The sequence below is a fragment of the Monodon monoceros genome, unplaced genomic scaffold, assembly GCF_005190385.1.
Source record: "Monodon monoceros isolate NGI ecotype Baffin Bay Population unplaced genomic scaffold, NGI_Narwhal_1 Super_Scaffold_7, whole genome shotgun sequence".
Classification (NCBI taxonomy): Eukaryota; Metazoa; Chordata; class Mammalia; order Artiodactyla; family Monodontidae; genus Monodon; species Monodon monoceros.
Window position 1 is genome coordinate 94,407,082 of NW_021703784.1, and position 24,214 is coordinate 94,431,295.

General features: G+C 43.4%; 2 protein-coding genes across 4 annotated transcripts in view; one reads left to right on the plus strand and one right to left on the minus strand.

Annotated features, from left to right (window-relative positions):
• Nucleotides 1-21,294, plus strand: DDB2 (damage specific DNA binding protein 2). Of its 3 annotated transcripts, XM_029208783.1 has the most exons (10): nucleotides 1-352; nucleotides 1,501-1,634; nucleotides 2,042-2,233; nucleotides 16,377-16,522; nucleotides 17,796-17,895; nucleotides 17,989-18,166; nucleotides 18,495-18,637; nucleotides 20,146-20,310; nucleotides 20,457-20,502; nucleotides 20,804-21,203. In XM_029208783.1, exons 1-10 carry the CDS (start codon nucleotides 226-228, stop codon nucleotides 20,851-20,853), a joined length of 1,281 nt encoding a protein of 426 aa, XP_029064616.1. In that variant the 5' UTR covers nucleotides 1-225; the 3' UTR covers nucleotides 20,854-21,203. The 3 variants fall into 3 exon arrangements, with proteins under 3 accessions (XP_029064616.1, XP_029064615.1, XP_029064614.1); XM_029208782.1 differs by having other exon boundaries at nucleotides 37-352; nucleotides 20,146-20,502; nucleotides 20,804-21,294; XM_029208781.1 differs by having other exon boundaries at nucleotides 37-352; nucleotides 20,146-21,294.
• The window catches only part of ACP2 (acid phosphatase 2, lysosomal), an 8,256-nt gene continuing 5,325 nt past the window's right edge, over nucleotides 21,284-24,214 (minus strand). Inside the window, exon 11 of the mRNA XM_029208784.1 lies at nucleotides 21,284-22,236. Coding sequence (XP_029064617.1) covers nucleotides 22,103-22,236 — 134 coding nt within the window. The 3' untranslated portion in view covers nucleotides 21,284-22,102. The remainder of the gene's footprint in view (nucleotides 22,237-24,214) is intronic.

The following is a 24,214-nucleotide window of genomic DNA, read 5'->3' on the forward strand; positions in this document are numbered from 1 at the left end:
CCTTTTCTCTGGGGAGCGGATGAGGCCCTCCCCTCACACACTTCCCATCTCTCCGCGCGCGCCCCCGCCTTGCCGGTGAGCCTGTTTGGCGGGAAGTTGGCTTAGTTGGCCTACCTGTGGCTCAGCGGGTCCTGTGGTCCCCGCCTTGTTTTTCCCCAGAAGCTTCTCAATCTTTCGTCGGTCATCTCGGCATAAGGCATAGTACCCCTTCGCACGGAGGACGCCATGGCTCCCAGGAAACGCCCAGAAACCCAGAAGACCCCCGAGGTGGTTGTGCGCCCCAAGAGCAAGAGGAACAGAAGCCCCTGGGAGCTGGAACCCGAGGCCAAGAAGCTCTGTTTGAAGGGCCCCGGTACTGCCTGCGCCTGCTGCTTTAATTAATTCCGCCATTTGGGGTTCTCACACAGGAGGCTGGAGTGGGGGGTGGGTGCGCCTGGGTCCCTGAGGCTGTCCCAAATTATGAACGCCTCAGGCTGTGCATTTTGTCTGCAGGTCCTTTGACACCTTAGAGCTTGGGCTTAACCTCCCTCAGGTGACAGGAAGAGGCAGATGAGCTCCATTACAACAGACACAACGGACTTTTCAAATTCCTTGTTTGTACCAGAATTTTTACACACTGAGGACTGCTTAAGATAATCCTACTTTGCCTAGTGGTGTGTGTACTTAATTTCTCTAGTCACGATTGCTAGCTGTATGTCCTTGGTTTAACTGCGGAAACCCTCCCATTTCCCTCCTTCCTTCCTTGGAAAACTCATTCTTAGGGGTTTATTGGGGCTTGAACCTGGGGCTATAAGGAATGTAGGGAACTCAAAAGACAGGGGGTTGTTGATGAAGTGTTTTTTTTGTTCATGAGAAGAAAGAATTGGTTGTCACGAGGCCGGATTCATAGAGATCAGGTCCTCAAGTACATGTTGGTAATCCAGAGTTGCTTTATTCCTATTCTAGGTGGATCTACCTTCCCAAAAGTAGCCTAGCGAATTTAGCGCCACACCGGACCCTATGGATCCTGCTGGTTTTAAGGAGAAGAGATTGGACTTAGGGCCAACCACTGGTCACCTCTACATTATTTTAATATAGGATTTAAAGAAACTGCTTTTCCCAAAAAGTCACTTCTGTGCTGTCCTAAAATCTTTTTATTGTGCTTTATATGTAACTTTTAAATTGTCACTCAACCCTATCACTAGTTCTCCAGCCCAAACTGGGAAGAGTTCTGCAGTTCTCATGTGTTTCTTTGGCTCAGTTCTCAGGAACCCTGCAAGATCATAGTTTCACTTCAGAAGTACTATTTTGGGGAATGTTTTTTGGAAGGGGCTGAATTCCTACTCACTATTTATTTGTTGTGCTGGGTGAGACTGAGCAGAACGTGGAAAAACCTTAGGAGATGATAAGAGAGATTGTCTATGCCGAATGAAGGAACAAGGCTTTCTTTTTGGGATGTTTCAGCAGAAAAATCTTTGAGTGAGATTGGAGCGGAAAATATGTGTCTGTTCTGCTTGGCAGGTCCTAGCAGAAGATTTGACTCAGGCTGCCTTTGGGCGGGGTTGGCTAGCCTGCGGGTCCCGCCACCATGCAGCATCGTCAGGGCCCTCCACCAGCATAAGCTGGGCACAGCTGCCTGGCCATCACTACAGCAGGTGAGGCGTTTCCTGGCTGAAGAGCTCAAGGGTTTGCATGGTGGCTTTTTTTTTTTTTTTACTGCTGGATGGTCCAAAATTAGATGCTGGGTTGGTTCAGTGAGTCGTCGGAGTGGTCAGATCACCCCCATCTTGTTGACTACTGGGCACTCAGCCATGTAGAAGTGCCCACTGGGCACTCAGCCATGTAGAAGTCCTATGCTGTAGGGTGTCCCAGCAGGAATGCACCCTGCCTCCTTGCTTTCCATGATTAGGTCATGTATATTGCAAATATTTTTATGCACAGAGTCAGGCAGTTATTTTTCCTTTAGTGGGAGGACCTGACCCCACTTATCTATGCGGGAGTCAGAGATTGGCAATTTACCCTTATGTTTTAATTCAACTTAATTTTTTTCTCTCTGTATCAGGGTCTCCAGCAGTCCTTTTTGAACTCTCTGGCTTCTTACCGGATATTCCAAAAGGCTGCCCCTTTTGACAGGAGGGCCACATCCCTGGCGTGGCACCCAACTCACCCCAGCACCCTGGCTGTGGGTTCCAAAGGGGGAGATATCTTGCTCTGGAACTTTGGCATAAAGGACAAACCCACCTTCATTAAAGGGGTGAGCAGTTCCCTGTGCCAGACGATAGTGCTGAAGAAGTGTGTGTTGAAGGGATGAAAAGTCATCCGGTAACAAGGAGATAATTGGGATCAAAAATAACTATGGGTATTTTCAAACGAGTCAATGGTGATGATACTCAACTCTTTATTGAACGCCTGCCCTTAAAATATTAGGAAGTATGAAATATTGATCACCCTCGTAAATTACCTAGAATCTAAGCCCTTTCTTACCTCCTTGACCTCATCTTGTACTACTGTCTTTCCTCATTTCCTATGCTTTAGCCATACTGGCTATTTCTCTTCCTGAAGCTGAGTCTTTGCACTTGCTGTTCCCTGTGACTGGAGTGCTCTTTCCCATGGTTTTCTCATGGCTGGCTCCCTCTTATCATTCAGGTCTCGGCTCAATATATTTTTTCAAAAAGGCTGTTACTGACCGCTCTGCCTAATCACTGATGACTCCCTATCTCATTATCCTGCTTCACTTTTCCCCCACAATGTTTATCAATATCTGAAATGTTTTACTTATTTGTATGTCTTTACCCACTGGAAGGTAAGCTCCATGATGGCAGGGACCTTGTTTTTCTGATTTACCACTGTATCCCCAGTACCTAAAACAATGTTTGGCCTAGATAGCTGCTTTGTATTTGTTGAATGAATGAGGGGCTTGGAGTATAACTGGATAGGTGGGATGTCTACCGACAAGATAACTAACAATACAGCAGTACAGATGCTAAATGCTACATACAGAACATGAGAGAAGGAAGAACCTCTTGTGAATTAGAGTCAATAGAGGTTTCATAGATGAGTGAGGAGTGAGGAAGAACAATATTTAGATAAATGGAGAGAAAAGGAGGAAAGGCAGAGTGTGTTTGGGGCAAGGTTTGGCATAGAGCTTTTTAGGGATGCTCTTAATTGTGCTAGTGTTTGTCATCAGTCGCTGAGGGGTGAGGGTATTGGCCCCTCCACCAAAGACAAGACCGTTAGCTTGCCCAGCTGGGGACTGACATTGGAGGGCTATACTGTGAAAGGTGATGCTCTGGGTTTAGAGCAGGAGCCACAAATTCACATGCGTAAAGAAGCCAGACAGATAATGATGTAGGAGGGTGGTTAGTGGTACACTGATATCTTAGTGGTACACCACTAATATCTTATTTCCTGTAGATGGTTGACAGGTGAGAATCTAGGTCCTGAGGTATCAGATCTGATTTTTTCAAATGAAGACTGAAATGTTCTGACTTTAAAAAATTGTAATGAAACACATATAAAATTTACCATCTTAACCATTTTTAAGTTTACAGCTCAGTGGCTTTAAGTACATTTACATTCTTGTGTAACCAGTCTCCAGAACTTTTTCATCTTGCAAAACTGAAACTCTGTAGCCATTAAACACTAATTCCCCATTCCTCCTTCCCTCCAGACCCTGGCAACCACATTCTGCTTTCTGTCTCTATGATTTCGACTAAGTATCTCATACAAGTGGAATCAGACAGTATTTGTCCTTTTGTGATAGGCTTATTTCACTTAGCACAGTGTCCTCAAGTTTTATCCATGTTGCAGCATGTGTCAGAATTTTCTTCCCTTTTAAGGCTGAATAATATTCCACTGTATGTATGTACCACATTTTGTTTATCCATTCATCTGTTGATGGACATTTGGGTTGCTTCCACCTTTTGGCTTTTGTGAATAATGCTGCTGTGAACGCGGTTGTACAGATATCTCTTCGAGCCCCAGCTTTCAGTTCTTTTGGTTATGTACCCATAGTGGAATTGCTGGATCACATTGTGACTCTATTTTTCATTTTTTGAGGAACCACCATACTGTTTTCCATAGAGGCTGTACCATTTTACATTCCCGCCAACAGTACTCAGGGGTTTCAATTTAAAATATCCTGGTTTTTAATGTTGGGAACTAAGTGAAATTGAACATGCTCTGTAGCTAAACAAAACACATTTGTGAACTGGATTCTGCATTAGCTCACTGTTTTTCTACCTCAGGTTTAGAGGCCAAAGGTAAACCCAGGATGAGTTCTTTTAAGTGGAGGGTTTGGAGAGCAGCTCATCAGAAAAGGCCAGGTTAGGCAGGCTTGAAGATTAGGATTCAAGGTGAGATCAGTGTTCAAGAAAATAAGTGCCTGAAGCCCAAAGAAAGGCAGCCAGGGGATTACTTGGTGGTCTGTCTACCCAGCTGGTGAGACAGGTGACCCCCAGGAGGGGTAGCTTTAAGTTGAAGTCAGAACCCAGAGCTCAGGCAGGAGGAGATTGGTTTTCTTCCTAGGCGTCCAGGACGTGGGAATAGAGAACTTTAAGAAACAGCCTAAGAGTGTCCTAGGGGAAGAGTTTCCTGACAAAAAGGGGAATGATAACTGCTTTGAACTTGTGTCAGGCTGAAGCTGCTTTTGGTTTATATCACCCTTTATTATGATGTGCATTTAAGTGACGTTTCCTTACACACTGTTGTGGAGATTGGTCTGGGCATTTGAACTCTGTGACTAGTAGGGAACTAGGTTGTAGCAGGAGAAGGGTAGGTGGTCTGGAGAACTGTCTGTTTTTACTCCCAGGAACTGACAGCAGAACGTTGATTTGAGACCAGTGACCGAGGGAGCAGCAGTGCTTCATTTTGTCATTTCTTTAGTCATCTGACCTTGGCTCTGATCTTAATCTTTCAGGCCCTTGGCAAGGGGACATGTATTACATTTTGAAAATGAAGATTATTTTGTTCTCATTGTAAAAATGACCTGTGCTCATTGTAAGAAATTCAGGCAATACAGAAAAAAGTATAAAGAATAAAGTAACTATTACCTGAAATCCCCATTTGAGGCATCTTTATGTGCGTGTATATACTGTTATACACACCCGTTCTTCTACTTATATTTTTATGTAAATATTCTATCCTAGAATCTGTTGTATTTTACTTATTAGATCATATCCTAGTTTAGTCATCTTGTACCAGATGACGACCACTTAAAAATATCTTATTTCCTGGACTTCCCTGGCGGTCCAGTGGTTAAGACTCCATGCTTCCACTGCAGGAGTCATGGGTTCGATCCCTGGTTGGGGCACTAAGATTCCCACATGCTACTGGGCATGGCCAAAAATAAATAAATAAAATTTTAAAATATATATCTTATTTCCTTTTTTTGGTAATGCCTTTGGTTTTGGTGTCAGAGTAATGTAGACCTCATGTAAAGAGTTGGGAAGTATTCCCTCCACTTGAATTTTCTGGAATAATTTGTATAGAATTGGTACTATTCCTTTCTTAAATTTTTTAATAGCATTCACTAGTGAAGCCATCTGGGCCTGGAGTTTTCTTTGTTGGAGGGTTTCTAACTATATATTCAATTTCTTAATAGATACAGGGCAATTTAGGTTATCTATTTCTTCTTGAAGGAGCTTGGTAGTTTCTTTCAAGTAATTTGTCCACTTTATCTAAATTTTTGAATTTAGTGGTGTAAAGTTGATCATAGTATTCCCTTATTATCCTTTTAATATCCATAGGATCTGTAGTAATGTCCTCCCTCATATTTCTTTTTTTTTTTTTTTGCGGTACGCGCAGCTCTCACCGCTGTGGCCTCTCCCGTTGCGGAGCACAGGCTCCGGACGCGTAGGCTCAGCGGCCATGGCTCACGGGCCCAGCCGCTCCGCGGCACGTGGGATCCTCACGGACCAGGGCACGAACCCGTGTCCCCTGCATCGGCAGGCGGACTCTCAACTACTGCGCCACCAGGGAAGCCCCCCAAATTCTTTATGATTTCTTCTTTGACCTATGGGTTATTCTGAAGTATTTTGTTTAATTTCCAAATATTTGGGCACTGTTGAGATACCTCCCTGTTATTGATTTCTAGTTCAATTCTGTTACGAACAAAAGACATTTTATGTGATTTCCAGTCATTTTACATTTTTTATTTGTATTTTGGCTAAGCATACGGACTATCTTAGTGAGTTTTCCATATGCATTTGAAAAAAAAATGTGTATTCTGCTGTTTTGGGGTGAATTTTTTTTTTTTTTTCCTGTGGCTGCACTGCGCAGCATGTGGGATCTTAGTTCCCCGACCACGGATAGAACCCATGCCGCCTGCAGTGGAAGAATGGAGTCTTAATCACTGGACTGCCAGGGAAGTCCCTGTTTTGGGGTGAATTATTCTCTAAATGTCAGTTAGGTTAAGTTGGTTGATAGTGTTGTTTAAGTATTTTGTATCTTTTTTTTTTCTTAATGTTCTGTATCCTATAAGATTTTATGTCTCATCAGTTATTGAGAGAGGAATATTGGAATCTTCAACTATAAAATTGTGGTTCTGTCTATTTTCCTTTAGTGTTTGCTTCAAGCATTTGGAAACTCTGTTATTAGGTGCTTACACGTTTAAAATTATGTCATTTTGATGAATTGACAACTTTGTCATTGTGTGATGTCTCCCTTTACCTCTGGTAATATTTCTTGTTTTGAAATCTTTGTTTGATATTAATGTAGCCACTGCAGCTTTTTTATCATTAGTATTTGCATTGTATATCTTTTTTTTCATCCTTTTATTCTTAATGTATTTGTGTATTTGTATATAAATGAGTTTCCTGTAGATAGCATGTAAAAAAAAATCCAATCTGGGAATTCCATGGTGGTCCAGTGGTTAGGACTCCTAAAACTAATACAGTGTTATATGTCAATATCTCAGTAATTTTTAAAAAAATTTCATTTAAAATAAAGTTAACCTGTGGGAAATTCCCTAGTGGTCCAGTGGTTAAGACTTGGTGCTTTTTGTTATAAAGCAGAAGCTAACACACCATTGTAAAGCAATTATACTCCAATAAAGATGTAAAAAAAAAAAAAAAAAAAGACTTGGTGCTTTCACTGCTGAGGGCCTGGGTTCAGTCCATGGTTGGGGAGCTAAGATCCCACAAGGCACATGGTGGCACAGCCAAAAAACAAAAAAATCCAATCTGACAATCTCTACCTTTTTTTTTTTTTTTTTTTTTTGTGGTACGGAGGCGTCTCACTGCTGTGGCCTCTCCTGTTGCGGAGCACAGGCTCCGGATGCACAGGCTCAGCGGCCATGGCTCACGGGCCTAGCTGCTCTGCGGCATGTGGGATCTTCCCGGACCGGGGCATGAACCCGTGTCCCTTGCATCGGCAGGCGGACTCTCAACCACTGCGCCACCAGGGAAGCCCCAAATCTCTACCTTTTAATTGGAGCATTTGACCATTTACATTTAATATGATTATAAATATGATTGGGTTTAAGTCTGTTATCTTATATTTCTATTTGTCCCATTGCTTTGCTCCATTTTTCTTTTTTTCTTGTCTTCTTTTTGGTTGAGTACTTTTTATGATTCCATTTTATCTCCACTATTGGATTATTAGTTACACTTCTTTTCCTTTCTCTTTTCTCTCTTTTAGTAGTTGTTCTTGGGTTTATAATGTACATCTCTTTTTTTTTGACCACACAGCTTGTGGGATCTTAGTTCCCTGACTAGGGATTGAACCTGGGCCCTTGGCAGTGAAAGTGAGGAGTCCTAACCACTGGACCACCAGGGAATTCCCCACAATGTACATCTTTAATGTAAGAGAGAACCTTGAAATAATGTTATACCACTTCACATGTATTGTAAGACTCTTACAACTATATATTTACTTCTGTTTTCTCCCTTCTGTCATTGTCCTACATTTTACTTCTACATATGTTATAAACCCTACATTTTTATTTTTGCTTTACACAATTATCTTTTTGTTTCTGTTTTTTGTTAAATCTTTATTGAGATATAGCTAATATATGATAAACTGCATATGTTTAAAGTGTACGATTTGATGAGTTTTGACATACGTATACAACCATGAAACCATCACCACAATTAAAATAATGAACATATCCATCACCCCCGAAGTTTCCTCATACACCTTGGAAATCCATTCCTTTCTTCCCTCTGTCCTGACACCTGAAAACCATTGATCCACTTTCTATCCCTATTGATAAATTTGCATTTTCAAGGCTTTTATATAAATGGCACCATACAATATATACTCTTTTCTTTTTGGCTTCTTTCATGCAGTATAAATATTTGAGATTCATCTGCATTTTTGCATGTATCAGTAGTATTTTTTTTCTTTCTGAGTAGTTTTCCAGTGTATCGATATACCACAGTTTATTTATCCATTCACCTGTCGAAGGGCATTTGGACTTTTTCCAGTTTTTGACTGTTGCAAATAAAGCTGCTGTGAACATGCATGTACAAGTCTTTGTGTGGATATATGTTTTCATTTTTCTCGAGTAAATACCTAGTTGTGGAATAGCTGGATTGCAGGGCAGGTATCTTTTAAAGATATTTTTTATTTATTTTTATAAATATTTATTTATTTATTTGGCTGTACTGGGTTTTAGTTGTGGCACATGGGATCTTTGTTGCGGTATGTGGGATCTTTAGTTGCGGCAAGCGAACTCTTAGTTGCAGCATGTGATCTAGTTCCTTGACCAGGGATCGAACACAGGCCACCTGCATTGGGAGCGTGGAGTCTTAGCCACTGGACCACCAGGGAAGTCCCTAAAGATATTTTTTTAATTTTTAATTTTTTTAAATATTTACTTTATTATTTTATTTTTTTTGGCTGCGTCAGGACTTAATTGGGGCATGCGAGATCTTCGTTGAGGCACACGAGATCTTTCATTGCAGTGCGGGCTCTGTTGTGGCACGTTGGCTTCTCTCTAGTTGTGGCGCTCAGGCTCCAGAGCACATGGGCTCTTTAGTTTTCAGCAGGCAGGCTCTCTCGTTGAGGCGCACGAGCTCTGTAGTTGCAGCGCATGGGCTTAGTTGCCCCGTGGCATGTGGGATCTTAGTTCCCCAACCAGGGATCGAACCTGTGTCCCCTAAATTGGAAGGTGGATGCTTTACCACTGGACCCAGGGAAGTCCCAAGATATTTTTTAAATGAGAAAAAAACTTCAATATTTACCCACATATTTGCCATCTCCAGGGCTTTTCATTCCTTTGTATGATCCAGACTTCCTTTTGGTAACATTTTCCATTTTCTTTCTGCTTGAAGAGATTCCTTTAACATTTCCTGTAATGTAGGTTGGTTGGTGATGCTTTTTTTCCTTTTGTTTGTCTGAGAATGTCTTTATTTTGCCCCCCCTCCGTTTTTTTTTTTTTTTTGAAGGTAATTTTGCTGGGTATAGAATTCTAGGTTCATAGGACTTTTTTTTTCTTTTAGTACTTTAAAGATAATTTCTGATGCAAAGTTTGCTCTCATTCTTATGTTCCTCTTCATGTGATTCTTCTTTTTTTCTTTTGGCTGCTTTAAAAATGGTCCCTTTGTCATCTAAAGTAATATTCACAGGTTCCAGGGATCAGGGCATGGACATCTTGGGGGACCATCATTCAACCTACTCCAGTTAGCATGGGTCTAAGGCAGCCTATAGTTTAGATGTGAGTTGACCTCACCCTGAGGCAGTACCCTTCTGAGGACTCTACTCAATGTTCTGTATATTAAGAATTTTTTCATTCTGGATGGTGAGAATACAGACTGTTCTGAGGATTTCTCCTTCTATTCACTTCTGGTGGTTTTACCTCAGCCTTATGTAGTTTCCTTATACATATTTACCCAACAGTATTTACTCCAAGGCCTGAGGGGACCCCTCTGAAAATCTCCAGAATGCTCTCTCTGTATATCTCCCCCTCCAGCATTTTCCCCCACAAATTCTTGCCCTGTTGGCTTTCCCAACTTGTCACCTCAGCTTAATGAGACTATTAGGCTGTTTGGGTCCTCCCTCCCTGTGCTGCAGCCTGGATACTCTTTCCAAGCAGTAAGCTGGGACAATTGCAGGGCTACCTCATTTCTTTCCCTCTTGTCTTGTGCTGCCTGTTGCCCAATGTCTGAAAACTCATTTCGTGTATTTTTTCATTTTTTTTTAGTTGTGTAAGGCAGGAGGATATATCTGGTTTCTGACACTGCATCATAGCTGGAAGTAGAAATTCATACTTAACTAATTTTAATAGTTTCTCTGAGGATTTAAATTTTTTTCCTACACAGTTTTGTCATCTACAAATAAATGAGAGTTTGAATTCTTACTTTACCATTTTTTCACTTCTTTTTTTGCCTTATTCCATTGGCTAAGACCTCTACTACTTTGTTGAATGTTGGCTATAACAGACATCCTTGTCTTATTCTTTTTTTTTTTTTTTTTTTTTTTTTTTTTTGCGGTATGCGGGCCTCTCACCGTTGTGGCCTCTCCCGCTGTGGAGCAGAGGCTCCGGATGCACAGGCTCAGCGGCCATGGCTCACGGGCCCAGCTGCTCCAGGGCATGTGGGATCCTCCCGGACCAGGGCACGAACCTGTGTCCTCTCATCGGCAGGCGGACTCTCAACCACTGTGCCACCAGGGAAGCCCCTTGTCTTATTCTTGATTATAGAAGGCTTTTATTTTTTGTCATTAAATAAGGTTTCTGCTACTTTTTATTGTGTTAAGATATACATAACATGAAAATTACCATTTTAACCATTTTAAAGCATACAACTCAGTGGTACTAAGTACATTTACATTGTTGTGCAACCATCATCAATATCCATCTCCAGAACTTCTTCATCCCCAAATAAAACTCTGTACCCATTAAACAATGACTCTCTATTACCCCTCCCCTCAGCCCTACTAATCTGTTTTCTGTCTCTGAATTTGATAATTCTAGGTACTGCATATAAGTGGAATCATACAATAAATATTTGTCCTTTGGGGTCTGACTCCTTTCACTTAGCATAATGTTTTCAGGGTTCATCCATGTTATAGCATGTATCAGCCCTTTATTCCTTTTTGTAGTTGAATAATATTCAATTGTATGAATACACCAAATTTTGTTTCATCATTCATCTGTTGATGGACATTTGGATTGTTTCTGCCTTTTGCTGTTATGATTCAGCTGCCATGAATGTTCATGTACAAGTTTTTGTTAGAACTGTTCTCAGTTCTTTTGTGTATATACCTAAGAGCTTGTTTGTTTTTAAAACTTGTTTTTAAATACCTTTTATCAGATTGAGTAAGTTCCTCTTTTATTCATAGTTTGCCAGAAGCTCTCATCGTGAATGATAATTGAATTTCATCAAATACTTTTTTGTCTCTTGAGGTCAGCAATGATTTTCTTCCTCTATTCTATTAATGTGGTAAACTACACTGTTTTCTGTTTGTTTTGGTTCATTAGTTATAGTCGATTTTTTCATTTAAATGTTATTTTTTTCACTCTTTTACCTTTACAGTTATATTTCTAGCAAGTGATACTGCTTCTTTTAAAAACTGTGGGAAAAGCACATAACACAAAATGTATCATCTGAACCATTTTTAAGTGCACTAACACTATATTCACATTGTTTTGCAACAGAGTTCTAGAACTTTTTCATCTTGTAAAACTGAAACTGTGCCCACTGAATAACAACTCACCATTTCCCCTTCCCTCCAGCCTTTGGCAACCACAGTTCTACTTTCTGCTTCTATGAGCTTGAACTACTTTAGATACCACTAAGTTTTGGTGGTTTTACGGTTTTACTGTGGCTATGTCAGAGAATATTCTTGTAGGAAGTACACAATAAAGTATTTGAGTGTGATGGGACATCATGTTGGCAATTTATTATCAAATGGTTCTGGAAAAACAGTTCTTTGTGCTATTCTTGCAACTCTTCTATGAGTTTGAGATAGTTTGAAAATAAAGTTTAAAAAAAAAAGATTGTTTCTTCCTTAAATATTTAGTACATTCACCACTGAAGCCATTAGGATCTGGAATTTACTTTGCAAGAAAGTTTTTAGTTGTGACTCAATTTCTTTAATAGATACCAGGGTATTCAGATTTTTCTTTTTCATCTTCTGTCAGTCTGGCAAGTTTGTACTTTTCTAGGAATTTGACTATTAACTCTAAGTTTTCAAATTTATTGGCAAAAGATTGTTTATGATGTCCTCTTATTATCTTTTAAAATGTCTAAGATTTATGTTGATAATCTTTTCCATTCATTAAATTGGTTATTTGTGCCTTCTTGTTTGGTCATTCTCACCAGGGATTTATCAATTTAATTATATTAGTCTTTTCATGGAACCAACTTTTGGCTTTGTTGATTCTTTCCACAGTGTATTTGTTTTATTTCATTAATTTCTGTTCTTTTTTTTTACTTTCTTTGGTCTTAGCTTCTTGTTTGTTTTACAGCTCCTTGAGATGGATGTTTGAGTCATTGATGTTTACCTTTTTTAACTGTCATTATGAATATGCTCCTGTGAATATCTGCATACAAGTTTTTACATCAACATATTCATTTCTGTTGAGTATATATCTCCTGGGTGTATCTATCTCCTGGGTCATATGGTAACTCTATGTTTAATTTTTTGAGGAATTGCCTGTTTGCCAAAGCAACTGCTCATTTCACTTTCCCACCAGCAATGTAGGAGGGCTTCAGTTCCTCCACATCCTCACACTTAACTGACAAAAATTGTACATATTTAAGGTGTACCACATGATGTTTTAATACATGCATGTACTGTGAAGTGATTACACCATCAAGCTAATTAACATCCATCACCTTACATAGTTTTTTGTGTGTGTGCATGCGCGCATGCGTGCTGAGAACACTTATCTACTCAGAAAATTTCAAGTATACAGTACAGTATATTAACTGTAGTCACCATGCTGTACATTAGATCTCAAGAACAACTGAAACTTTGTACCCTTTGACAAACATCTCCCCATTCCCCTCCCCCCACCCCAGCCCCTGGCAACCACTATTCTACTCTCTGCCTTTGTGAGTTTGACTTTTTTAGATTGCACATGAAATTGAGATCATTCAGTATTTGTTTTTCTGTGTCTGACGTCCTCCATGTTCATCCATGTTGTTGCAAATGGCAGGATTTCCCTTTTTTTAAGGCTGAATAATATTCCATTATACACACACACACACCACATTTTCTTTATCCATCCATTCATCAGCAGACACTTAAGTTGTTTCCGTATCTTGGCAATTGTGAATAATGCTGCAATGGACAGGGGAGGACAGAACTCTTTGAGAAACTGATTTCATTTCCTTTTGATATACACCCAGAAATGGAATTACTGGATCATATGGTAGTTCTATTTTAAATTTTTTGAGGAACCTCCATACTATTTTCCATAATGCCTCTACCAATTTACATTCCCATCAACAGTGTTCAAGAGTTCCCTCTTCTCCACATCTTGGCCAGCACTTGTTATCGCTTGTCTTTTTGATAATAGTCATTCTAACAGGTGTGAGGTGATATCTCATTGTAGTTTTGCATTTCCCTGATGATTAGTGATGTTGAGCACCTTTTCATGTACCTGTTGGCCATCTGTATATATTCTTTGGAAAAATGTATATTCAAATCCTTTGCCCATTTTTAATCAGATTGTTTTCTTGCTATTGAGTTGTCCAAGTTCCTTATATATTGTTAATATTAACCCCTAATCAGATATATAGTTTGCAGTATTTTCTCCCATTCCATAGGCTGTCTTACAACACTTGTAATTGTCTTTTTGATTATAGCCATCCTAGTGGATGTGAAATAGTATTTCATTGTAGTTTTGATTTGCAATTCCCTAATGACTAATGATGTTGAGCATCTTTTCATGTGCCACTGACTATTCGTATATCTTCTTTGGAGAAATGTCTGTTGAAATCCTTTGTCCATTTTTTTTTTTTTTTTTTTTTTTTGGCTGCACTGTGCAGCTTGCCAGATCTTAGTTCCCCAACCAGAGATTGAACCCTGGGCCATGGGAGTGAAAGCGCCAAGTCCTAACCACTGGACCGTGAGGGAATTCCCTTTGTCCATTTTTAAATTAGGTCTATTTTTTAAATGTATACTAATTACAATTATTTTAAAGCCTGTGTCTGTTAGCACCAATACCTGGATCTCCTGTGAGTGTCTTTCAACTATTGTTTTTTCTCTTAGTTATTGGTTATTTGATATTCTGGATAATTTTAGATTTGATGCCAAATATTGCATATAAAAACTTGTAGAGATATAATTTGAAGTTTTGAGTGCTGTTATTTTCCTCCAGAAAGAATTTCTTTCCTCTGGCAGGCAGGTCAGGTGGAATCAGATCATCTTAATCTGATCAGCGATTGAAATGATTTGAATCTGGACTTCAGTCTTTGTGAGGGATGGTCTGTTTCCAGTTTGCTCTTATTTTTAGGGTTTCGGGGATCCTAACTAAAAGCTGGGTTTTTTCCAAGACCTCTCCTCCTTGACAGGTCTGAACTCCAGTTTTTGCCCCTCTTGAGACGGACAGAGCCTCTCTTCAGTTTCTCAGCCACCACTTTCTTAATCTGCATACGCCTCAAGAGGAAAAGCAGCATCGAAATGTCGGGCGTACCTCTCTGCTTCTCTTCTCTCTAGGAGGCTGGACTTCAAGTCCTTGATGCCTTGATAGCTCTTCGTTGACTTCAGACTTTCCTTTGAAAACATGTATTTTTTCTGTCTTTTCTAGTTTTTCTTGACAGAAGATTGGCCTGACACCAGCTAACCCACCATCACTGGAATTGGAAGTCTCAAACATATCTCTTTTTCATATTTTGTCCAGGTTTGGTTAGTCCTTCTCAGTGCAAGAGTTGGTCATAACCATTTAGCCCACCCTTGCTAGAACGCTCATGCGTTTTACCTTAAATTGTTTACATGTGTTTATTACTAACGCTTTGACATAGGGCTAGTCCTTTTCTTGGAATAAGTGTTCACTGATTAGGGTTCACCTGGTCTTACATAAACCATATCCATAATGCCTTTTTTATAGGGTCTAGTTTCCATTCCCCAAAAGTGGAGACATAATTTAAAATTAGTTGTGGAGCAATCTGATTGCAGATTCTTTTAAAATTTTTATTACTGTTTCCCACCCTAATTGTTTATAAGTATCTCACCCATGCTTAATTCAACAACTATTATTTTTAGCAAATCATTTTTTTTTTAGCAAATCATTTTTATCTAGTTTTTCCAAAGTGTTCATATGGATTTCATAGAAATAACAATAGTCTTTCTTTTTGCACATATTTCATCAGTTTAATTAAATTACATTTGATGAAATGTTTTAAGTGTTTAAAGTTTAAATGTTTAATAAATCACATCATGTAAATTAAACTACATGATTACAATACAAACTACAACTGGCATACATAGGTTTAAGAACAAACACAACTAACCCTTCGTAAGCATAGAACCCAGCTAGTGGGAGCAGATTATCATATAGCAGCAAGGGTTTGGTGAACCATGGGCATCAGAATGTTTTAGAGAGGGAATGGAAAGTACCAGTTAGTATGCTGATTGAGTTAAGTGGATGTTGTGTAAGAGGCCTTGTAGAACTAAGGCTGGGATAGCAACAGCATACGGGAGAAGTGGAGGAAGAGCCTTGAGGATGTAAAGTTCTTAAAACAGTGCTTGATATATAATAAACACTTAATAAGGTTATGCTACTGATGTCATGATTATTTTCATCATCATTGTCTGAGATGTCTGGAAAAAACAGGAAGGGGCTCAGATCTGACATCAGCCCTCCTAACCCAGCCACTGTTCCAAGCTGAAGCTCTTCTGAAAAGAGCAGTTATATGATAAACAGATTATGGTACATTCACACAATGGAATACTCAGCAATAAAATGGGATGAACTATAGATACAGACAGCAAGTTGGATGAAACTCAGGGGCATTACACTGAGTGAAATGAAAGAAGCCAGTCTCAAAAGGCTGCATACCGTATAATTCATTTATATGACAGTCTGTCAAAGGCAAAACTATTGTATAGTGATGGAGAACGGATCAGTGGTTGCCAGGGGATAGGAGTCGGGGGGGGAGGATGGGACTACAATGGGAGAGCACAAGGGATTTTGGGGGAAGTGACACAACTGTCCTGCACCCTAATTTTGGTGGTGGTTATTCAAATCTATACGTGTGTTAAAATTCATAGAACTGTATACCAAAAACAACAAATTTACTGTATGTTAATTAAAAAGGATGAAATTAAAACTAAAACCTTAAGAAACAGTACTGTGGAGAGCATCCTACTGTCTAGGCATCTAAGCTGGCCTGGCCCCAAGTGCAGTCTGGCTGGCTCTTGTGTCTGAGCGGAGTATGTGCACCCAGGCCTGGTCCTCTTCCTGGGCCGTTGTCACTCACTGGCTTTTTTCTTCCTTGTGTTAGATTGGAGCTGGAGGGAGCATCACTGGGCTGAAGTTTAACCCTCTCAATACCAACCAGTTTTTCACCTCCTCAATGGAGGGAACAACTAGGCTGCAAGACTTTAAAGGCAACACTCTCCGAGTTTTTGCCAGCTCAGGCACCTGCAAGTGAGTAGTTTAACTCAGAGGGGAAAGGGCTTCTAGGCTCTCAGTGTAGTTCTGGCGAGAGCATCCAGGTCCCATTTCTTTCACCCAAACCTGGCACAGGGAAGAAAGGAAAGGTGTTAGCTCCTTTCCACGTTTCCCTCTCTTTCTCAGACGTTTTCTTTAGCTGCTCTTACTCTGGGCCAGGTGGGTTACTGCTTCAGGGAGTGGTTCTGGAGCTTCAGCTCTTCTGTCAGTCATTCCTGTATTAGACTAGACCTTGATTCTCACTGGACAAGTCAACATGGCATTTGCCTAGAAAGCCACTTAAAGCCTGGACCAGGAATGAAGAACTTAAGATTCCATTCCTTGCATTCACTGGGATGTAATGACCTGACCAGTTCCTTGATGGAAGCTTAAATGGATACAATCATGTCCATAAAGCACTTCGGACTCCCCAAGAGCAAGTGGCTGGAGAAATTACAAAATGCTTGTCACTTTGATTTCTAGCAAGAGACATGACTCTGCTCCCTAAGTATTTGGGGGTGTGGGGGTCTAACTAGCACTGGGCTGCCCCACAGGGGTAAGAAATACAGGAGCAATAGGACAGGTGACAGAATAGACTTACTCTTCCACAAGAAGCCCTCCCCCTGAAAGATGTTTACAAGGGATGCAAAAGGCAGTGTAGCAAGGATTTGAGGGGAAAAAATGTAAATCTGAGCTCTCCTGGCTGGGTATCAGGATCCCTGAAGCACCCTCCAACCCCGTCTCTTCACATCATGTAGTCTGAGGGACAAAAGAGCAAGATACAGCTTCTGAGTTGTGTGTGCCTTTCCCCCTGAATGCTCAGAAGGGGGCAGAAGTTCCTTTCTAGCCAGCTGTGAGGAACAGAGCTGGGCAGTCCCTGTTTGGTGTGTCACATCTCCTTTGGCCCGACCAAGGGTGGAGGGTGAAGGGAGAAAGCAATACCTGAGTCTTCCTCAGGACCCAGGGCTGAAGGGGGCAAGCCCGCCTGGGGACCTGCGTTATGGCTCTGGGTTTGGCTGCTTCAGGGACTCTTGAGTAGCTGAGGATCCTGGGCCCAGCAGTAACTGGACAAGTTTCTGAGCCCCACCACCCCCATAACCTCTGTGGGGATGGTAGACAAGTCTGAGTGCTCCTCACTGGGAGTCCACGACAAGTTATTCATTCATTCAACAAATATTTATTGACTGTCTAATATACGTGAGCTGCAACAGTGAATAAATGGAACTTGCCTCTGTCCCCAAGAATCTTACAGCACAGTCTCTCCCTCCAGCTTCTGGTTTTGCAGCCTGGATGTGTCTGTCAGAAGTCGAGTGGTGGTCACAGGAGATAACGTGGGGAACGTGATCCTGCTGAACATGGACGGCAGGGAGGTGCGTTCTCTGGAGCCCAGGTCCTCCCCTTCCCTCCCTGACCCCCAGCCTCGGTTCTGCACCCCCCCACCTGAACCGAGCTCTTCTCTGCAGCTTTGGAATCTGAGAATGCACAAAAAGAAAGTGACCCACGTGGCCCTGAACCCGTGCTGTGATTGGTTCCTGGCCACAGCCTCCGTAGATCAAACAGTGAAAATCTGGGACCTGCGCCAGGTTAGAGGGAAATCCAGCTTCCTCTACTCGCTGCTGCACAGGCATCCCGTCAACGCAGGTGTGGTATACCAGACCTCGTCCTTCCTGCAGACCCTGCTGACCCGACCCCTTCAGGGGTTTTCCCTCAAAGTGTAGAAGCCACTAGGCCAAACCTTCATACCCCTGATAGCATCGGCCAAGCTGAAGTCCTGAAGCCTTTCTGACTCTAGCTGCTCGTATCAGCTGCTGAGCCTCTAGGATGTTTTTGTTCGCAGCCCAGATTCACCTCCCTTCCACCTGTCTCTAGAAAGGAGAGGGAGGGAGGGTGCCCCTGCAAGAGGCCTGTGAGAGCCAGGACAACAGGGCGCCCGTGGTTCCCTGAGCTCAGGGGCTTTTCACTTTGCCAGCTCATTTCAGTCCTGACGGTGCCCAGCTCCTGACCACTGACCAGAAGAGTGAGATCCGTGTTTACTCTGCCTCCCAGTGGGACTGCCCCCCAAGCCTGATCCCACACCCTCATCGCCACTTCCAGCACCTGACACCCATCAAGGTAAGTAATGGAGGGAAGGGAGCTGTGACCATGGGATGGATCAGGTCTACCAGGGTGGGGAGAAGGGGGTAGATACAGAAGCCTTCAATGCTAGACCTCTTCCTGCGCTGACACAAAGCAATCTCTTATTCTCTGGCTCTCTCTGCACCTTTTGTCCAGCTCTGTGATCCCATTTTGCTGAGTTTTCTTCATGTCTCTTTGATAAGCTTATTTCCCTGAGTTTTTTCCACACAGCCCAGCTCTCACTGTGGGCACTTTCTGAGATCCTAACCCTCGGTTCTGCCCTTAGTTTCAGTTACCTGTGTGTGCAGCTGATCTGCAACCTAACCTTAGCCCTCATTAGCGGCTTCTCTGGCCTCAGTCCCTAAGGCTTACAGTCTTCAAGTCCTGTGATTCTTTCCTGCTCATGCCCCAAGCAGTCTGAACTCTGCCAGTCCTTCTGCTTTACTAGTATATATTCTTTCCTAGAACCACAGCCCCTCTTCAGACCTCCAGATCTCATGCCTGTACTTCTCTAGTCAGTATAGCATAGTTCAGGCAGGCGGACACTCCCGGGGTTAGAATCCTTGAGCAAATTACTCAAATTTTGGATCCCAGTTTCCTGGTCTATAAAAAGCGAATAATGGTATCTGCCTGACAAGGTTGTTGTGAGGATAAATCCTTATACTTAAAGCACGTGGCAACGTGCTTAGCGCCTAGTAAGTACTCAGTAAACAGTGATGACTTGGTAGTAGAGTGGCCCCCACGTACCTCAAATCAAATCCAAGCTCTCAGTAACATCAGGGTCCTTTAGCAGTTGGTGTTCCCCATTGATCCTTCCTTCCTTATCTCCCACTTGGTATCCAGCCAGCCCAACCAACAGCATCCCAGGTGTGGCTTATTTATGACTTATTTCCAAGCCACTGCCGGTAGCACTTCTTCCTTCCTGCTAACCATGTCTTTTCTCCTTCAGAACTTCCTGGAAAAGCTTTCTTGGGAAAATCCCATCAAGTTCTGTCATTCCAATAGCTGCTAGATTTGTTTTGAGCAGGGTGATCTGAGGAACACAGGTGTCCTCCCCTTTTTCAGTCACTAGCCATTTTCTACTCAACTCATTGACATTGATGGAGGAGGGAGAGTAGTGGGATTACTTCAGAACTTATTAGGTCCTATTTGGTTTTGCTTACCGGAGGCTTTTCGCTTTGTTTGTAGGCTTACCTCTTTGGTTCATGTCTGGGTCGGGCTGATGTTAAAACATTTATCAGTTGGTATGATCTCAGGAAATGCAAAGGAGAGAGAAGGCCTGAAGGTGTCCTAAGGGTCAGGGAGGCCAGCTGGGGATTTTAAATTTGCAACGGTAGATGCGCACGCACTTGAAAACCATTCCTGTTGTTTCATGTAGGTCTTATCTCCATTATTAAATTGTTGGCAGTTGTATTAACAAGTGTTATTAGTGGCAAAGATACTTTTGATGTCCCTCTTGACAGTGTTCTGCGTTTACTCTTGTGACCTGCCTCTCCATCTCCTAGGCAACCTGGCATCCTCGGTACAACCTCATTGTCGTGGGCCGATACCCAGATCCTAATTTCAAAAGTTGTACCTCCCATGAATTAAGGACGATCGATGTGTTTGACGGAAGCTCAGGAAAGATGATGTATCAGCTGTATGACCCAGAATCTTCTGGTATCATGTCGGTGAGGCTTGGGCCCTCAAATAATAATGGGAGGAAGCAGGGATTCACCTTACCTTATTGGATCAAAAATGACCAGAAATTAATCCTTATGTGCCCTTCTCCCAGTACCCTCATTCCCTCCTCATGCTTATCCCCTTGTCTCTGCAGCTCAATGAGTTCAATCCCATGGGGGACACACTGGCCTCTGTGATGGGTGAGTGAATCTCAGGCTGGTAAAGCCCACCCTACTCCCCAAGGTTCAGGGCAGGTTAACCTCAGCTTAGTGCTGCTCCATTCACCCCAGGGTCGTAGTCAGTAAAGATGATGACCAGGGGACAGCGGGCTCTTTGGCCTAGGCCCTCCATCCCTCTTGCTTTGTCTTGGTCACAGCAATGCCTGGCTGCTGCCCAGTTTCCTGGTATCTCCTTATCAAGTCCTAGGTTCCCCACGCCAGCCCCAAGTTTTCAGAGGCTGATAATGGACGGTGCGAGTCAGACTGGTCTCACTCCTCCTAGGTTATCACATTCTCATTTGGAGCCAGGAGGAAGCTGGGAAGCATAAATGAGAGACATTAATGAAGGTGGGGGCCAAGCAAGGGCTTGGAGCCCCATGGGAACAAGTTCTGCGAGAAGAGGCGGCTTTGTGTTAAAGGGCCAGAGGTATCCGAGTCCTTAGGGTTGGAGCAGGGGAACTGGGACTGCGACACTGGGACTGGGATACTGGCATGTACTGTTCTGGACGTAGCTCCAGAAACTCCAGAGTTGGCGACCCAGCTGCCCCAAGGGTCCTTGCTATATCTAGCCTGGAGCCAAGCTTCTCTTTTCTCCTCTCTGACATGCAGTGGCAGAGGATCAGGTAGTGGTTTTCGATTTGTGTTCACTATTCACATGGCCAATAAAACCATACCCGACTGAGCTTCTGAGTGGGTCTTCCAGCACTGACCTGGTCAAAGGGCTTCTCAGGTCCCCAAAATGAAGAAAAGGCACAGAAAACAGCACTAAGAGTCCAAAACCTTCATTCTCTGGAAGCTGTCTCAGCCCTATTCTGGGTCACAGTCAGGAGCTATTCAGCTCACAACCTGCCAGCTGGAGATCCCTGGCAGATCCCAGGAGATCCCAGCCTAGATGAGAGGGATAGTAGTTTCGTGATTCTGTACAACTCACCCCCCCACACCTCCCCCGACTCCCTCCCAAGTACCCACATCCTTCCGACCTGCTCAAGGTGCAGGGGTGACAAAGATGCTGGAAGCATTATGTCTGACTCCAGTTAATGGTGGCTTCAGCTGGACAAAGGAAAACTTCGCTGGCTGGCTCTTGGGTGATCTGGTTCCTTGGTGGCCAGTGTTTGTACCCCCAGTGTTGTGCAGTTTTTCCCACTAAAATAAGCACTGAGAGGCAAGACTGTGTCCTCTGGGCCATTTGCCAAACACTCTGGGTTGGAAGAGAGAGTGAGCAGGGCTTGATGGAGAGGCAAAGCAGATCAAGCGGCAACTCCCTCAGCCTTTTTATCCTAGGTCATGAGTGAAACTTGAATACTCGTCTACATTTCAGGTCCTTAGAAGGGAGCATGGAGGAGGCAAATCCGGTTTGGAGAAAGCCAGCGTCCAACACAGTACTTGGTTAACGTCAGGCACATGAATGCTGAGTGACAGGTGCCACAGGCCAAGCTGAGCCCCACTTGTTCATCTAGGCTGGGGTGACCAGAGGGAGGCCCAACCCAGGGTCTCCTGTCCATGGGCTGGGGAGCAGCAACAGTCAGGAGCAAGGCCCAGCCCACCTCCCCGAGGAGGCAGAGGGAAGGGGGCTGAGTGGTTGTCAGGCATGGTCCTCCCCGTCTGGAACGTGGCGGTAGCCAGGAGGCTGGGCCTGCATCCGGAAGAGGATGGTGAGGAGCAGCACTATGAGAAGGAAGAGGATGGAGCCACATACAGCCAAGGCCACGATCACCTCTGGGCACGGGGCAGGGAGGGCGAGAGAAAGGTCATGTCAGTGTTCATTCAGCAAATATCTGAGTGCCTGCCACACGCCAGGTGCTGTTCTTACAATGGGGATATCACAGGGGGCCAAGACAAAGTCTCCCTTGTAGATTTTACATTCTAGGAGAGGAGATGCCATGACAGGCAAATGATAGACATGATGGATTAGTGGCAAATGCCATAAAGGAAAACAAAGCAGGGTAAGGGGGAAATGATGGAGAGGTAGGTCAGTCAGGGAAGGTGTCACTGAGAAAGTGACCATTTGAACAGAGACCTGGAGTCACTGAGACATACAAAAGATCTGAGAGAAGAGTGTCCTGAGGCCAGGGGTCAGGGGGTGGGGTGGGTGGACGGGAAGCAAATGCAAAAGGGAATTTGCCTGGCATGTTCTAGGACTAGCAAGAAAGTCAGTATCGCTAGAGCAGAATACACAAGCACAGGAGATGAGGGCAGAGGACCAGACCAAGTAGGGCCTGGAGGCCATGGTAAAGAACTTGGGTTTTTGTTTTTTTTTTAAATTTATTTATTTTTCTTATTTATTTTTGGCTGTGTTGGGTCTTTGTTGCTGCATGTGGGCTTTCTCTAGCTGCAGCGAGCAGGGGCTACTCTTTGTTGTGGTGCGCGGGCTTCTCACTGTAGTGGCTTCTCTTGTTGCGGAGCATGGGCTCTAAGCGCATGGGCTCAGTACTTGTGGCATGCGGGCTCAGTAGTTGTGGCTCACGGGCTTAGTAGTTGTGGCTCGCGGGCTTAGTAGTTGTGGCTCGCGGGCTTTAGAGCGCAGGCTAAGTAGCTGTGGTGCACGGGTTTAGTTGCTCCGCGGCAATGTGGGATCTTCCCGGACCAGGGCTCGAACCCGTGTCCCCTGCATTGGCAGGTGGACTCTTAACCACTGTGCCACCAGGGAAGCCCAAGAACTTGGGTTTTATTCCAAATGTAATGGGAAGCCACTGGAAGATTCTGAGAAGAGTAGTGATGTGAACTGATTTATGTTTTAAAAAAATTAACTCTGTTGTGCTGAAACACTGGTAAGGCCAAGAACAGAATCAGAAAGAACGTTAGGAAGCTTTTCAGTACTTCAGGCAAGAGATGATGGCAGACTGGGCTAGGGAGCAAGAGCGTGTACTTCAAAGATTGGGCTAGGGCTTCCCTGGTGGCGCAGTGGTTGAGAGTCCGCCTGCCGATGCAGGGGACACGGGTTCGTGCCCCGGTCCGGGAAGATCCCACATGCCGCGGAGCGGCTGGGCCCGTGAGCCATGGCCACTGAGCCTACGCATCCGGAGCCTGTGCTCCGCAGCGGGAGAGGCCACAACAGTGAGAGGCCCGCGTACCGGGGGGAAAAAAAAAAAAAAAAAGATTGGGCTGGTAGGATCTGCTAGTGGTTTGGAGGTGGGGTCTGAGGAAGAGGGTATTCAGGATAGCGCTTTGGGTTATGCTATACACCTAGGTTGCTAATGCGGCATTTACTAAGGTAGGGAAGCCTGGAGGAAGAGCAGATTTGGGGGAAGAGCATTTGGATGGATTGATTGATTTTTGAGCATTTGGATTTAGACTTCAACTGTGACATGCATTAGTTGACATCCATGTAGAGACCTCAAGTCAGCAGCTGTATATGTGACCCTGCAGCTCAGAGAAGAGGCCACGAATCTGTGAGTCATTAAAAGACAGAACTTAGCATGGAGATGGTAATATAAGGCTATAAGGCTGGGTAAGCTCACCTTGGGAGCAGGCATGGATGGGGAAAGAGCGAGGCTGAGCCCTGGGCCATCCACTGGTTAGTGGGGAGGAGAAGCTAGTAAAGGAAGCTGCCTCTGAGTTAGAAAAACCAGAGAAGCCAAGGAAGTGTTTAAGGAAGGAGTGATCGATTCTGTAATGCTGCTGAGAGGTGAGAGAAGCTAAGAATTGGTCACTGGCTTTGGTAAGAGGAGGTCATTGGTCCTTGACAAGAGTGGCT

What these genes read in the sequence shown, in the direction of transcription:
- DDB2 (XM_029208781.1), top strand. Translation starts at nt 226, where the DNA reads ATGGCTCCCAGGAAACGCCCAGAAACCCAGAAGACCCCCGAGGTGGTT. An exon ending in CCTGGCCATCACTACAGCAG is followed by an intron (nt 1,635 to 2,041) that starts GTGAGGCGTTTC and finishes TCTCTGTATCAG; the next exon opens with GGTCTCCAGCAGTCCTTTTT. An exon ending in AGCACCTGACACCCATCAAG is followed by an intron (nt 18,638 to 20,145) that starts GTAAGTAATGGA and finishes TCCATCTCCTAG; the next exon opens with GCAACCTGGCATCCTCGGTA.